Below are 15,245 nucleotides of genomic sequence, written 5' to 3' on the forward strand. Positions count from 1 at the left end.
ATTTGGCCGTTTTTCTACAGCAAGGTCTAACAGTGTTCTATAGTCTTTGTTAATAAGGGGAGAATCAGACCCTAATCTAAAGTGTGACCTTAAGGCCTTTATCCCTGTTATTCCCTCAGTATTAGTTAGTATATATTTCAGAGAACCGTTTTTAAACTCTTCTTGTTACTTGATAAAAGACAGCTCAGAATAAGACCAGTGAGAGTGCAAATGTGGTGTGTGTGTGTGTATGTTTGTGTGTGTGTGTGTGTGTGTGTGTGTGTGTGGGTGTGTGTGTGTGTGTGTGTGTGTAGTGCAAGTGACTGAAATGAGTGTGATTATCACTAAGTAGGACAAACATGATGCTTCATGTAAGTCACTTCTGCATATGTAAATGTGAACAGTTTTTATTTATGGCCATATTGTTATACAGATTAAAACGAAGCATATACCTATATTTGTACATTCAATGCATACATTTATAGGTGCTCTTCATATATTAATGGACTGGATTGTGGGTTAGGGTTGGGATGCACATTCTGAGAAATACACAGTGGCGTGAGTGGTCTTCTGAAATGAAAAAGTCCCCTATTTGGTTTTGGTTTTTCTTTCAATCCAGTGTAGGTTTCTGGGCTCAGGGTAGTGCTCATGGTTAGGCTGTGGGCTGGTTGTTTAGATGAAGGTGAACACTCTATCAGCCACATTAAAAATTAACACACAATGCCAGTGACAAATATCTTGCACGGTTCATGAAATTTATTTAAGTTACATTTAACACATTCTATGCTAGCTGTTTATTTGAATTGAAATAGATAAAAATCAATTGGTTCCAACTCAGTGATGCTGAAATTACTCTGAACAATTTTTTGAGTAATCAACTTAAAAATTGGTATTTATGAAATAAATTATTACGTTCCTCTAACAACTCGGTCCGTGTATCTTTTGGTCATTCGTTTTTTGATTTAATAATGAAATCGGATAATGAAAAACGGCACCTTTTTCTTTTTTAATTTTTTTCAAACAAAACGAAAAACAAGAATTCGGCTTGATTTTTCGTTTTTCGTTCAGGGGTAGAAAATTAATAAACAACTTGAATATTTGATCTCAACATGTGGGCGGGAATGAAACGCCCCTTTCCACTGATTGGTCAACCAAACATTAAACTGTGCCGTCATCAGTTCTTCCGCAGTTCAGAGCAGCAGAATAATAGTCCTTCGCTGCGATGGATTTAACGCGTTTATTGCAGCTAATCTCTATCTCTTGATCTCTATCTCTCAAACAGCTAGACTAACGAATGACTGGAGACACAATTCGAGGCAGAGCCTATAGACAAGGCTTCTGTGTGTCCATAAAAACACGTGTTTAGCTCAGAAATATTATAATCATTATACTAGTTTATCTCAGAAATAACAATTTACTTCGCACCTGCACTCACAACTACCTAATAGCCAATACCTTTGACACACTGCCTGTTTTATTATTGCTGACCACCTATCAAAATCTGTGTGGCAACGCTGCGCGACTCATGCGACAGCACTCAAGAATTGCATGTGCAAATGCGTCAGAGTTTAATTACTTTATTATAACTTAACCCCTTAACTGTCACGCTGGCCGGACGCCTCCCAACCAGCACACCCTTGTTTAGCACATGGTTTAGCCCAGATGAACTGAACACTGCTCAGTGTGCACACTACAGGCTGTTAAATGTAACACTGAAACATGCTGGAGTTAATGAGATAATTAGGTGATAACAAGCAGAATCACTGAAGGACAGAGGAACAACAAGAACTACAACTTCAGCCACAGCCTTCGATGAAATCAACTGAAGATAAAAGACATTAAATCACTGAAGATCTGATTAAACAACTCCACAAACAGCATTACCAGCTTCACTTATTACTAACCAGACTGACTTTATCTCTGACAAACATCTACAGAAGCTCTTATTGAGAACTGTTTGTTATGGTAGTAATGACAAGGAAAAACGTGATCAGCTGCTTTATGATAAGAATATAATTGCCATGTAGTGGTTTAATTCACTGATCTAATGACTGAGTTTTATATGAATAAAATGTTACATTTGTGTTGGCTCTCTTTTAGAAATACAATGATCAAACAGTTTCAATCAGAAAAGCTGAATGAGTTTTAAAACACTTTGTACACTAAACTGTTGAAAAGTCAGGCAAAACTTCCACACACAGACATCAAGAATCAGCGTATGAATCTCAACAATGATGACATGCTTCATGCCACAATGCATTCTGGGTGCATCATGCAAAAAAGAATACATTGCGACATTAAGCATGTCATCATTGTTGAGATTCATACACTGATTCTTGATGTCTGTGTGAGGGAGTTCTGACAGAATTTTAAAGTGTTTAGTGTATGATCTGTTTTAAAACTAGTTCAGATTTTCTGATTAAAATTGTGCTGGGTCTTTACATGAACCACAATAAAACAAAGTTAGTAAGATTTTGCGCATATTATATTCAGTCACAAGATCAGTGAATTAAGCCACTATATAATGATTATATTCTTATCATGAAGCATCTGATTGTGTTTGCTCTGGCTTTTTTTGCTATAAACTCAGTTACAGCAGCCAGAACAACTATTACATTACAAACACAAGTCAAACTACCCAACTACAGAAACACTGATCGTCATGATGGTGACACAAAAACCCAAACAAATTTCAATAAAAAATCAACAACAAAAACCTCTCTCTTGATTCTCAATAAGAGCTTCTGTATATGGAGTTGTTTAATCCTCTGCTGAGATCTGGAGAGATTTAATGTCTTCTTTTATCTAAGGCTGCGGCTGAAGTCAGTTCTAGTTCTAGTGTTTCGATTTTTTCTGTTCTTGTTTCTCTTTCCTTCGTTCATTCTGCTTGTTAACAGCAGATATCTTCAATAATTCTCAATCATCACTTAAATAATTACTTAATCATCTCATTAACTCCAACACTGATTCAGTGTTACATTTAACAGCCTGTAGTGTGCACTCTGAACAATGTTCATTTCATCTGGGCTAAACCATGTGGGCCCTACATGGGTGTGCTGGCTGGGAGGCGTCCCGCCAATGGGATCGTGACAGTTAAGAGGTTAATAAAATACATACTTTGAGTTCCTTAAGTACAGAAGAGCAACAAACATACTTTATTCAGTAAATTGTAGCAGTTGTGTCTCATATTCAGTTTTTGCACTGATCTTCACTGTAGAATCTGAAGTCTTGAATCTGGACTCACTGAAACAGGAAGTAGAAGAGCAGAAGAGAGAAGAGCAGGAGGAAGCTTCCCTTAAACACTCCATCTAATCAAGATGATTATTGATTAATACTACTAATAATAATAGTTATTAAAATAGCATGTTTATTGTTGATCAATTTCCTCACAATGTTTTAAAAACATTAAAAACTCTCAGAAAGCACTTGACTAATTCATAAACTTTTCATGCTCAAGCTTTACTTTTGACTACTCTTGATATTGTGCATCTTACGAACCTTCACTTGTGTATTATTATTGTTTGTTTGAATTACTGAATGACTTGTATAAATCATTTCCTCGTTTTAAATAAAATCAAACAGCACACAGTCAAATAAAGAACAATACCTGCTGCATTGCAAAGGTCAGTGTCGCAGCAGCGGGTTGAAACTGTCCCTTCAATTGCTATCTGTTTGGTCCCTGGTTCACATTGATTTGCACACCCTTTTGTTGTGAAGAACACCTTAGAGGAACCTGCGAAAAAGACATAAACAACCATATAATAAGATAATAAAACAATTCCAAGATTTGCAGTCATGTGAACACATCAACAAGTAAACTTTCTCTCCAGCGGTACTTTCACTTTCAGTAAATTATTACAGCAGATTTCCACTTCACACTGGACTTACCAACTGTTTGTTCAAATATACTGCTTTCACATTCAGAATATCCAACTGGACATGTATCCACTGTTGCTTCACAGGAACCCGTCGAAGCAGATGAGCACGAGTAACACTGGAGAGAATATCCTTAAAAACAGAGAGAAACATGCAGTGACCTCAGTGTACTAAATAATACATTCAATACTTGCTGTTTTTTGTACCTCCAGTGAGAAAAATGAAAAGAAGAACGACAGAGACTCGCAGATCCATCGTGTGTCAGAAACAGAATTAAATCGTTTCCGTTGCTATTATGTCTGTTCAGAAAAGGGTGGTTTTAACACTAGAACCGCCAGGGGTCGCTGTATAGCCTACCTAAAACCGCCATGCGGGTAAATTTTATCCGCACAGATTAAACCTGTTTTTATATGGCTAAAGAACATATCATTTCACTGTATTATGTCACTGTCTTCTCAGAAAGTGTCTAGAGTCATGAAATGATTATGTCTAGTCATGAACTATATTTTTGTCCTGTTGTTTTATGTTCAAGGCTTTTTTTATGCATAAAAAAATCACTTTTCATAACGGTCAATATAAACTAAACAAGTCTGCACTGACAACGAGAATTAGAAGGAAGTAAACACATATTTGAGTGGTGTAATATTATAAATAATCATAGATAACCTAAAATAGCCTATAGACAATATTCAACAATAATAATTCACCACACTGCATAGGATGATGCGATGACAAATTCAAGCGCACAGCTTCACCTTAATTATTTACATCCAAAGATTATTGATACTCACCCTCTGTAACTATTGTAGCAATCCTGTCCTGAAGAACAGACTCAGTCAGTCTAATTTTTCTCTGGATCGCTGTCATGCTGAGTCGACCCAGGACACGTCACTGATCCACCACCATCAGACTCTCCATCACTCATGGCATTTAGGGTTTCTTATACCTCTTCGGCATCCATAAATCATCACCTTTTACTCATTGTGACTTTATTTATGAAACCTATAATATTTGGTATTCTAGAAGAATAATGACCAGCTTTAATTAATAGATTTAATTAAATTAATTTAAATTTAAATTAATTTAATTTAATTTATAGATTAGTAATGTAATGCAAGTTAATAATTTTAAATGGAAACTAGAAAAAAATCTTTTTTAGGCAGACATTGTTGAGGTTAATACACTGATTCATGAGTCTAAAAGGCACTGCTCAAAACTGTATTCAGTATACTGTCTGTATAATGAATTTTAAAATCAGAACTAACAGTTAACACACTCAGAGTTTAGACTTGGGAGAGGATCAGGTAATCACCATCATTAAATAACCATCAAATTCATCTGATCAGAGCTTCACTTACAAGTTGTTGTAATAAACATGTTTTAAAACACAGTTAAAGGTACGCTAGAATTGAAAATTGAATATACCTTGGCATAGTTGAATAACAAGAGTTCAGAACATAGAAATGACATACAGTGAGTCTCAAACTCCATTGTTTCCTCCTTCTTATATAAATCTCATTTGTTTAAAAGACCTCCGAAGAACAGGCGAATCTCAACATAACACCGACCGTTACGTAACAGTTGGGATCATTAATATGTACACCCCCAATATTTACATATGCCAGCCCATGTTCAAGGCATTAGACAAGGGCAAAACGTCTGGATGTGCACAGCTGAATCATCAGACTAGGTAAGCAAGGACAACAGCGAAAAATGGCAGATGGAGCAATAATAACTGACATGATCCATGATAACATGATATTTTTAGTGATGTTTGTGAATTGTCTTTCTAAATGTTTTGTTAGCATGTTGCTAATGTACTGTTAAATGTGGTTAAAGTTGCCATCGTTTCTTACTGTATTCGCGGAGACAAGAGCCGTCGCTATTTTCATTTTTAAACACTTGCAGTCTGTATAATTCATAAACACAAGTTCATTCTTTATAAATCTCTCCAACAGTGTGTAATGTTAGCTTTAGCCACAGAGCATAGCCTCAAACTCATTCAGAATCAAATGTAAACATCCAAATAAATACTATACTTACACGACTGGACATGCTGCATGACGAACACTTTGTAAAGATCCCTTTTGAGGGTTATATTAGCTGTGTGAACTTTGTTTATGCAATGTATTATAGTCGCAAGCTCAGGGGCGGGGAGCACGAGCATTTAAAGGGGCCGCACGTTGAATCGGCGCATTTATAATGATGCCCCAAAATAGGCAGTTAAAAATTAATTAAAAAAATCTATGGGGTATTTTGAGCTGCAACTTCACAGACACATTCAGGAGACACCTTAGACTTATATTACATCTTGTGAAAGAACGTTCTCGGGCACCTTTAAAGCAGCCAGAGAAAATCTAATGTTAAAATGTCAAGAATCAAGAGCCCATCTAAAGCAAACACTCACCTCCATAACGGTGACTTCAAACTTTATTATTTTCAATAAAACATCAACATCTAAACTTAATTTAATTCTCATTAAGAAGTTTTGAAAGAAATAAAGTCATTCTGGTTTGAAATAAGTGTGGATGGTGAGATCTAGAGCAGTGCTTCTCAAACCTGGAGGACATTTTGTCTGTCTCTCTATATCTGACACATCCAGACTCTAATGAGCTCAAGAGTTGAATCAGGTGTGATAGATATAAATTAGATATTCAATATTAAAGGAATATAAATTAGGATATTGTACTTTAATTTTACAGTTTTTGTTCGGTAGCCGCTTTTGCCAATCTTTGATCATTTTTAAGGTTTTTTTTAATGATCTTTAATATCAGGCATTTCATCTTTTTGTAAAGTATATTTTTTTACAGTGTAAATGAGATGCTGCAAAGAAAATTAACAGAATAAGAACCAAATCTTTTGTACACTGTAAGAAAAAATGATGAGGACATTGAAGATCTCGATGAAGAAGTTTATTGCAGCGCAGCAGTGACAAAGTACATGTAACACCTTGGGTTCATCAGAGTCAGAATTAACCCAGAACATACAAATCTCAAGCCTTTTATCCTGTTGCAGTTTGCCACTCTTAGGCCCAGTTTCACAGACAGGGCTTAGCCTAAACCAGGATTGGGTCTTAGTTCAATTAGGATATTTAAATAACTTTAATAAACGTACACTAGAAAAAAAAAACATTACTGGTGTGCACTGACATATTTTAAGATAAGTTGCATTCAGTTAAAACAGCTCAAACATGCATTTTAGTCTAGGACTAGCTTAAGCCTTGTCTGGGAAACTAGGGGTATATGTAAATAAAATTGCTCCTGTTGTAACAGCTGTGGTCTGTATGTTAATGAAGTTGTGACACCTCAAGCAATAATTAGCTTGTTTTGATTAAAAAAAATCTCTAAGAAGAAAAGGTTCAAAAATGAACCTTTTGAGGTTCCTGGCGATTGCAACTGTGGGGGAACCTTAAAGGTTCATTTTTGAACCTTTTTAAAAAGGTTCTAATTGGAACCTTCACTTAAAGGTGCATTAAAGCCCCATTAAGGTTCCATTTTGAACCTTTTCCTTTTAGATAGCAATAACATATATTAATAATAATTATTAAAATATAATATAAATTATACATTAACTATATGTCTTATATATAACTTGTATAACTATATCTTAATCCCATTTCAAAACACTGAATACAGAACACAATGATTGTCTATAAAATGTTTAATACATAAATATAAAATGTGAGCACAGGCACCAATGGACAGAGAAAAAAGGAATATTGTTTTTTATAATTCAAATAAATAAATAAATAAACAATCAAATAAATAAATTAATTCATTCATTAATCTATACATTTCCATCAACTTTTAACAGAATGTAGCTGAATATCTATCATTTTTATATTATTAAATTTTTCATTTATATATAATTTTTAAGATAATGTTTAAACAGGACATTAAACAGGACATTTTTATTTTTCAAATAATGTTAGAGTGTTTCTCGGCTTTGAAGCATATTCAAGGTTGAAGATGAAGTACATTGTCATTAGAATAACATGGTCATATGACCTGGTCATATCGTCTACTTCACAGACCTTCTCCCCTTGCATCATTATTTCTAAAACAGACTGCATCCAAGTGTAACCCGTGCGGCTCGCTTATGCCCAGCGTGATGTGCGGCCAGCGACACCGGGTATTAAAACTTGGTCTGCGTTGTTACGTTGTGTGGATGCAGAAACAGACACGGGACAGCAAGCAGTCGATTCACTGGATCTTTTTACTGAGTAAAAGAGAAAAATAAGCAGCCTCAGACTGAGTGGCCCTTATAACACTCTCTTCCATCGAATCACATTTCAAAAGGGCGGAAGAAAACATGAACATAAGGAAAATAATATAGAAAACATACCTGTTTAACAGAGACAAATAAGCAGCCTCAGATCGAGTGGCCCTTATAACACTCTATAAAACAAATATGGTGCGCCTCCATTACCATGTGCTGGTCTCACATAAAGACAGAAATATATCTCAAAGAATGTAAAATATCAAAAATAATCCCAATGATAGATAAAACAGTACTTTACATATACATATTGGGTTGAAATAAAGATATAAAAGATATAATTAACATTAGGATTAAATAAAATTAACAGGATGACAAAAGAAACCTACCTCTTCCATCGAATCACATTTCAAAAGGGAAGAGGAGGAGACAGGACAGGAAATTAGGTCATACTGTGACCTCGCATCACTTAAAGGAGAAGCGCACCTTTAGATCAGGTATCATAAAACGTATATGAACAATTTTGTGTGAATTATAACAATATTTACTAGTATACTTTGTATACCTGTTACACAAGGCACCATTTACAGTATATACAGCACAGGGTTGGGTGTACGTGGTTCCTAAACAAGAAGAGAATAATGTTATATTCAGTATAACATGTATGTATTCAATATAAACGTATTAAATGATACATAATTTCCATTATTATTTGCTTTTAAGTCACAATTTGAAACACAATTTTACTCACAACTGAGGGGACATTAAGGGCTGGATATAATGATAATATTTCCTTTGTGGAGTGATGTTTCATATAGTCTGTCCTCTCACTCTTTGTCCGTGTCATTTAGTCCTCTAAAAGGATTTGGTGATCTCCAAGCATTTGGTTTTCATTTTATCCAAGTGGATCCCAATGCTGTAATCATCTTCTCCTGAATAAATCTACCCACAAAAATATGTCTGCTATTCTTAAAAAACTTAAGTTGATTCTGTCTGGGACACTTACCCCAACTGCCCTTGACCTCTTTTGATACACATCTTGGTCAGACAGATTGTCCATCTAAAAAAACAAAAGAAATATATTATTAAGCAAGTGTGTAATTTTAGAGAATGGTGGAGAGTAAAAACAGTTCTCTATATTTCCAGGTCTCCAACAAGCGAACAATTCAACAAGGTGTGCTCAGCCATTGTTACAAAATACCAGTGCCCGGTTGCATAAAGCACCTTAAGTGTAATTTTCCCATAAGATCGCCCTTATGTTTCCCTTAAACTTAACGGTTATTTTCTGCAACACCCTTAAGTGTTACTTAAGGGTTTCTTTAGGCGAAACATCATAAACCCTAAGAATATCCCTTAAGTAATCCTTTTAAAAACGATGTGTTGCATAAAGCCCCTTAACTGTCATTTCCCTAAGTATAACATAAGGTTTGGAAAACTTCACCTTTTTCCCCAAGTGTTACAAGGAGTGAGCAGGTTCAATCCAAGTATTCTAACAAGACACGATCGACTGCTTTATATGATGAACAAATTGTAATTTAGGTGTTTATTCACATAAACATTGATGGAATTACATACGTATTTATATCTCTTATGGTCAACGGATGCGGAAATGTGTGCATCACGTGCAAGAACAAATCTCATTGGTTCTTGTGTTTGCGCGCACATTCAAGCTTCCAAAACAGCCTTATTCAGTCTTTCAATGAATGGACATAAATGATGAGAGAATATTAAAAATATCTTTATTTGTTATCCAAAGATGAATGAATGTCTTATGGGTTTGCAATGACATGAGTGTGAGTGAATGACGGCAGAAATCCCAATTTTAGTATTAACAAATAACGTGTCCATGGCAACAGCAGAATTTTATAATGGCAAAACCTGGATTGCTGTCGTGAAACACTTAACGGTTTCTTTTACCTAAGAAAACAGGTATTATACAACACCCTTAAGTCATTCCCTTAGTTAAGGAGAAATCACACCTTACAGTATTAGTTCACTTTCCATTTAAATTTTCCTGATAATTTACTCTCCTCCATGTCATCCAAGATGTTCATGTATTTCTTTCTTCAGTTGAAAAGACATGAAGGTTTTTGATGAAAACATTCCAGGATTATTCTCCTTATAGTGGACTTCACTGGACCCCAAATGGTTGAAGGTCAAAATTACAGTTTCAGTGCAGCTTCAAAGAGCTTTAAATGATACCAGATGAGGAATAAGGGTCTTATCTAGCGAAACGATCGGTCATTTTCTAATTTGTTTTTAAAATGTATATGCTTTTATATAAACAAATGATCTCCTTCAAATGGTTCTGCCACTTCCGTATTCTTCAAACAGCATACCCTATACGTCCTTCGCCTTCCCTATTCAACTTATGGAACGAATGCAGCACCAGTTCCGTTTTTTCCGTAAGTAGAATAGGGAAGGCGTAGGACATACAGCATAAGTTTTTTGAAGAATACGGAAGTGCGGTTTTGCCGGAACCACTTGAAGGAGATCATTTGTTTATAAAAAAGCATATACATTTGATTTTTTTTAGAAAATGACCAATCTTTTTGCTAGATAAGACCCTTATTCCTCATCTGGTATCATTTAAAGCTCTTTGAAGCTGCACTGAAACTAATTAATTTTGACCCACAACCGTTTGGGGTCCACCTAAGTCCACTATAAGGAGAAAAATCCTGGAATGTTTTCATCAAAAACCTTAATTTCTTTTCGACTGAAAGAAAGACATGAACATCTTGGATGACATGGGGGTGAGTAAATTATCAGGAAAATTTTATTTGAAAGTGGACTAATTTAAGATATTTTGTTGAAATCCGATGGCTCAGTGAGGCCTGCATAGCCAGCAATGACACTTCCTCTCTCAAGATCCATTAATGTACTAAAAACATATTTAAATCAGTTCATGTGAGTACAGTGGTTCAATATTAATATTATAAAGCCACGAGAATATTTTTGGTGTGCCAGAAAAACAAAATAAGGACTTAAATAGTGATGATGAGTGTGTCGAATCAGCAGTTTGGTGGTTTGACGCGCAATCCGAATCATGATTCGACACGCTGATTCATAACGCTCTGAAGCTTAAAGGGGGTATAATGCTATATTCTGACTTATTTACACTGTTAAAGGGTTGGATTCTCATGCTCAACATGGCCAAAGTTTCAAAACACGAGTTGGACGAATGACGGAGTACTGTATTTCTGTGCCAAAAATACTACACCAGCTTCCTGCAGCAGTGTTTTGAATTTGGCCATCACTAAATAAGTTGTTATTTTGTTTTTTTGGCACACCAAAAATATTCTCGTCACTTTATAATATTAATATTGAACCACTGTACTCACATGAACTGATTTAAATATGTTTTTAGTACATTAATGGATCTTGAGAGAGGAAATGTCATTGCTGGCTATGAAGCCATCGGATTTCAACTAAAATATCTTAATTTGCATTTCGAAGATTAATGAAGGTGTTACAGGTGTAGAACGGCATGAGGGTCAGTAATAAATGAACTAACCCTTTAAGGTGCTTTATGCAACCGGGCACAGTTCTTAAGAGACAAGACTGGAAGAGTGTATGTAAGAACATGTCAAAGAGCCCTTCAGTTTATATATATTAGCTATGTAAGTGAAAAGGTGTTATTTCATTTGGCATACTTACATCTACAATACTTGCCATATTTTTAGTGTCACAAGTCCTTGGACCCTTGGTAAAATAACCCATTTCCTTACTTTGCTAAACCTGCTACGAATTTAATTTAGTCTTTCAATACCAGCCAAATGTGATCTTTCTTGAATTAGTTTTTAAGCATCTCATGCCATGTGTCACTTACCTGGTTCCTTACCTGTTCGTCTCATAATTGAGATCCCTCACCTTCATCATCCTTTGTCTTCAGTCCAGACCAATCCGCTCACCATCATCTACAAATACAAAGAGACTGTTATCATCCAGCTGATTTCATTCAACCTGTCATCATTCAATCTACTAACCTGTTTATTCTCCCCATCTCTGCCACCTGCAATAATAAACCTTTGTGAACTGTATTACGTTGTCTCCTTCTGTCCGTGACACCATGACTCCTTTAAAAATAATATTATTTAAAATACTATAAAAGGCTGGGCTATGTTATAATGCAGGGCTCTTTGACACGTTCTTAAATACACTCTTCCAGTCTTGTCACTTAAGACTGGTTTTTGGTAACCAGGGCTAAACTAACCTTGTTGTATTGTTTGCTTGCTTTACCTGAAATTAAAGAGAGGCAATTTTACCCTCCATCTTTCTTTAAAATTATGCACTTACCTGTACTTCACTGTGGGAATTAAGATATATATGTGCACATCTGATCAAACAGATTATTTTTTAACTCCATTTGCTTTGTGATAAAAAAAAAAAAGTAATAAATACATTTTATAAATAAAAAAATCTCCACTCTCCTTAAGTTTTTTTGTATTGCTAGTGGGGTAGCTGATAAATTTCTGGTCACCCTGTTTGAGCAATACGTTGTGTTGAGATTGATCCATGTGAAATACCAAATCAAGTCCTACAGAAACAAAAAACTGCAGAGAGGTGCATGTTATAATGGTACTACTAACAGCTCAGTAATTTGTAATGATAGCAATATAGTTTAGCTAAAAGTATGTGGAAACCTAACCATCACACCTATACAAGTTGATGGGCATCCCATTCCAAAACGGGAATGCAATATAAGTTTAAAGCAATGTAAGTTGTTTTGGATAACAGTGTCAACTAAATACATACATGTGAGAAAATGCTAGTCACTGAATTCTTCAGTACAACCTATTAAGTAATTAAAAAATGTTAATAATAATTAATAGAGGTGTCCACATACTTTTTAAAACTTTAAGAGTAGATGTAATAAACTTACACATGAATGGTGTTTGTGGTCTTGGTAGGCATCTCAGTCTTTAGGTTTTCTTCTAATCTTATGAATTTAACTTGATCCTTCAATTTAGGGAATATTTTAGGTATCATAGTTTTCAGTTAGGTTCATTCAAGTGTCTGCATCAATTCCATTGTCTGTTAAAACAACAGGATTCAATAGTAGAATGTCATATCTGCTTAACTGTGAAAATGTCTGTTTTGCTGCAATAGGGAAGTTAAACAGAGTGTGCATTTTTGTGAGATAAACCTTGAAATGTAGGGATGATCACCTGGAAACTGTTGCCATCAACCAGTCAGCCACATGGATTTTCCAGTGAATCAGCTCTGAGCTCATTCTTGCCTCTATATGCAGAGAAATATTGCAATTTAGAAAACAATGCGTTATAAAATATGAATAAAAATAAACTTTTCATTTTTTACTAAATTCTCTCTCTCTCTCTCTGTGTGTGTGCGCAAACACACGCGCACACACAGTAAGGATAAAAAACGGCAAAATATCTTGAAATAGTACATGTGGAAAAGGTGTAGTAAGTGGTACACCCGGAATTATTTCTCCAGGCCGTTAAATTGACAATATTGTGGCCGCATTAACACGACGTGTCTGCTTAGGCCCGTCGTCATTTATTCATTATCACACACCTTAAAGTTATTATGACATTAAATAGGTGTTTCATAACTTTTCAAAAAGTTAATAGTTTATTTGAGACGTTATGTTGTCTTACCTCAGATTTTTGTGTCGTTCCGCTCAGTCCCACTCGGTCCCGCTGCTGCCGCTTCAAAATTTGTAACGGTTTTTTCCACGTGACCACTGACATCATTGCGCGAGAGAGACTTGTGGAGATTCAGTGCATTGCGTTGCGTACCAAAGCCCAGATACAGAAAACATTTAAAGCATTTTCAAGGATTTGCTTATTCATGCTTACAGTTTTTTCCAATTGCTAACACACTAAAATGACATGCACAGCACAATTATTTAAACTGACACACAGAGAGCAAAACTTCTTCTCAAGTCTCCAAAAGTCTAAACACCTTTTCTGTTTTACACACATTTTGCATTTCAAAATAGCACTTTTTAAATTCACTAAATACAGTTCTCTGCATAAGACACAACAATCTGACATAAAGTCACATGTTTGCCATTTCAAAACACTGCCATTCAAAATGACACTACATGAGCTAATTGGCCAATTACATGTGCCACCTGGCCAAACACCTCAGTGGTTAATTGTTAACACTTCAATCAGGATGTAAGCACTATGAAAAGACCACAGGTGAGAACCTTTTTTTAGAACAACAATGGAAGACATTGCAGAGAGAGGAAGAGGAAGAGGAAGAGGGAGGTTGAGAATAAGAGGGGGAGGAAGAGTGAGAGGTAGGGGTAGAGCAGGTAGAGGAGTTCATGGCCAAAGAAGACAAACACTTTCAAATGAAATCAGAGCAACCTTAGTAGATCATGTCATCAACCATGGGTTGACAATGCGTGAGGCTGGACAGAGAGTGCAGCCAAACTTGAGCCGTTTTACTGTCGCCTCTGTCATCCGGACCTTTAGACTGGAGAACAGGTATGTAACCAAAATTTCATGTAGTACACATGTAGTATACCCCATGTCATAGTGTATCAGTTGGGTGACACCTGTTTACTTAGTGTATGACATCAGCCATTCATGAACTGTACAAGTTTCCTGTACAATGTACTCTACTGTGGGGGAAAATATTTAGGCTGCATTGTCCAAGCCCTATATATATTTTTATTTTATTTTTTCTAAAGGACTGAGAGACGACACCATGGTGGAGGAAGGGGCCAAATGTTCACCGGGGTACAGGAAGCTGCCATTGTAAACTTGGTTTTGGAAAATAATGAAATCAGATTACGAGAAATTCAAAGCCACATCATCCAAGACAACACCTTATTCAACAACATTCAACGAGTTAGTCTGTCCACATTGGCTCGCATTCTCAAGCGAAACCAAATCAGAATGAAACAACTTTATAAGGTGCCGTTTGAGAGAAACTCTCAAAGAAACAGAGTTCAGACGAGCATATGTGGATGTAAGTACTATATTGACTGCAGTACACTACACACAACATTGTTTCCCAGTGTACTGGATAACACCATATTGAGTGATTTTTGTTCTTTGTTTTCAGGGAGTACTGGAAATGGATGCTCATGCAATCCCACATGAGTTCATCTTTATAGATGAGGCTGGGTTCAACCTAGCAAAGACCAGAAGAAGAGGGAGAAACCTCATTGGCCACAGAGCCATTATAGATGT

At 35.8% G+C, this 15,245-nt stretch overlaps 1 protein-coding gene and 1 long non-coding RNA gene across 6 annotated transcripts; both read right to left on the bottom strand.

Annotated features, from left to right (window-relative positions):
• Positions 1-3,004: 3,004 nt before the first annotated feature.
• On the bottom strand, positions 3,005-4,157 carry LOC137012809 (ly6/PLAUR domain-containing protein 2-like). Of its 2 annotated transcripts, none has more exons than XM_067376273.1 (4): positions 4,062-4,157; positions 3,868-3,987; positions 3,587-3,712; positions 3,005-3,222 (listed from the first exon to the last, which is right to left on the bottom strand). In XM_067376273.1, the coding sequence occupies exons 1-4, from the start codon at positions 4,108-4,110 to the stop codon at positions 3,188-3,190; spliced, it is 330 nt and encodes a 109-aa protein (XP_067232374.1). In that variant the 5' UTR covers positions 4,111-4,157; the 3' UTR covers positions 3,005-3,187. The 2 variants fall into 2 exon arrangements, with proteins under 2 accessions (XP_067232374.1, XP_067232373.1); XM_067376272.1 differs by having other exon boundaries at positions 3,005-3,287.
• A 3,085-nt stretch (positions 4,158-7,242) lies between these two features.
• On the bottom strand, positions 7,243-13,858 carry LOC137012772 (uncharacterized). Of its 4 annotated transcripts, none has more exons than XR_010893606.1 (8): positions 13,695-13,858; positions 13,242-13,314; positions 12,956-13,107; positions 9,080-9,133; positions 8,639-8,989; positions 8,463-8,541; positions 8,200-8,252; positions 7,243-8,073 (listed from the first exon to the last, which is right to left on the bottom strand). It is a non-coding gene; the product is annotated as an uncharacterized lncRNA (long non-coding RNA). The 4 variants fall into 4 exon arrangements; XR_010893605.1 differs by having other exon boundaries at positions 8,639-8,696; positions 8,825-9,133; XR_010893603.1 differs by having other exon boundaries at positions 8,639-9,133.
• Positions 13,859-15,245: the final 1,387 nt, after the last annotated feature.

The sequence above is a fragment of the Chanodichthys erythropterus genome, chromosome 22 (genome assembly GCF_024489055.1).
Source record: "Chanodichthys erythropterus isolate Z2021 chromosome 22, ASM2448905v1, whole genome shotgun sequence".
In the NCBI taxonomy this organism is placed as follows: domain Eukaryota; kingdom Metazoa; phylum Chordata; class Actinopteri; order Cypriniformes; family Xenocyprididae; genus Chanodichthys; species Chanodichthys erythropterus.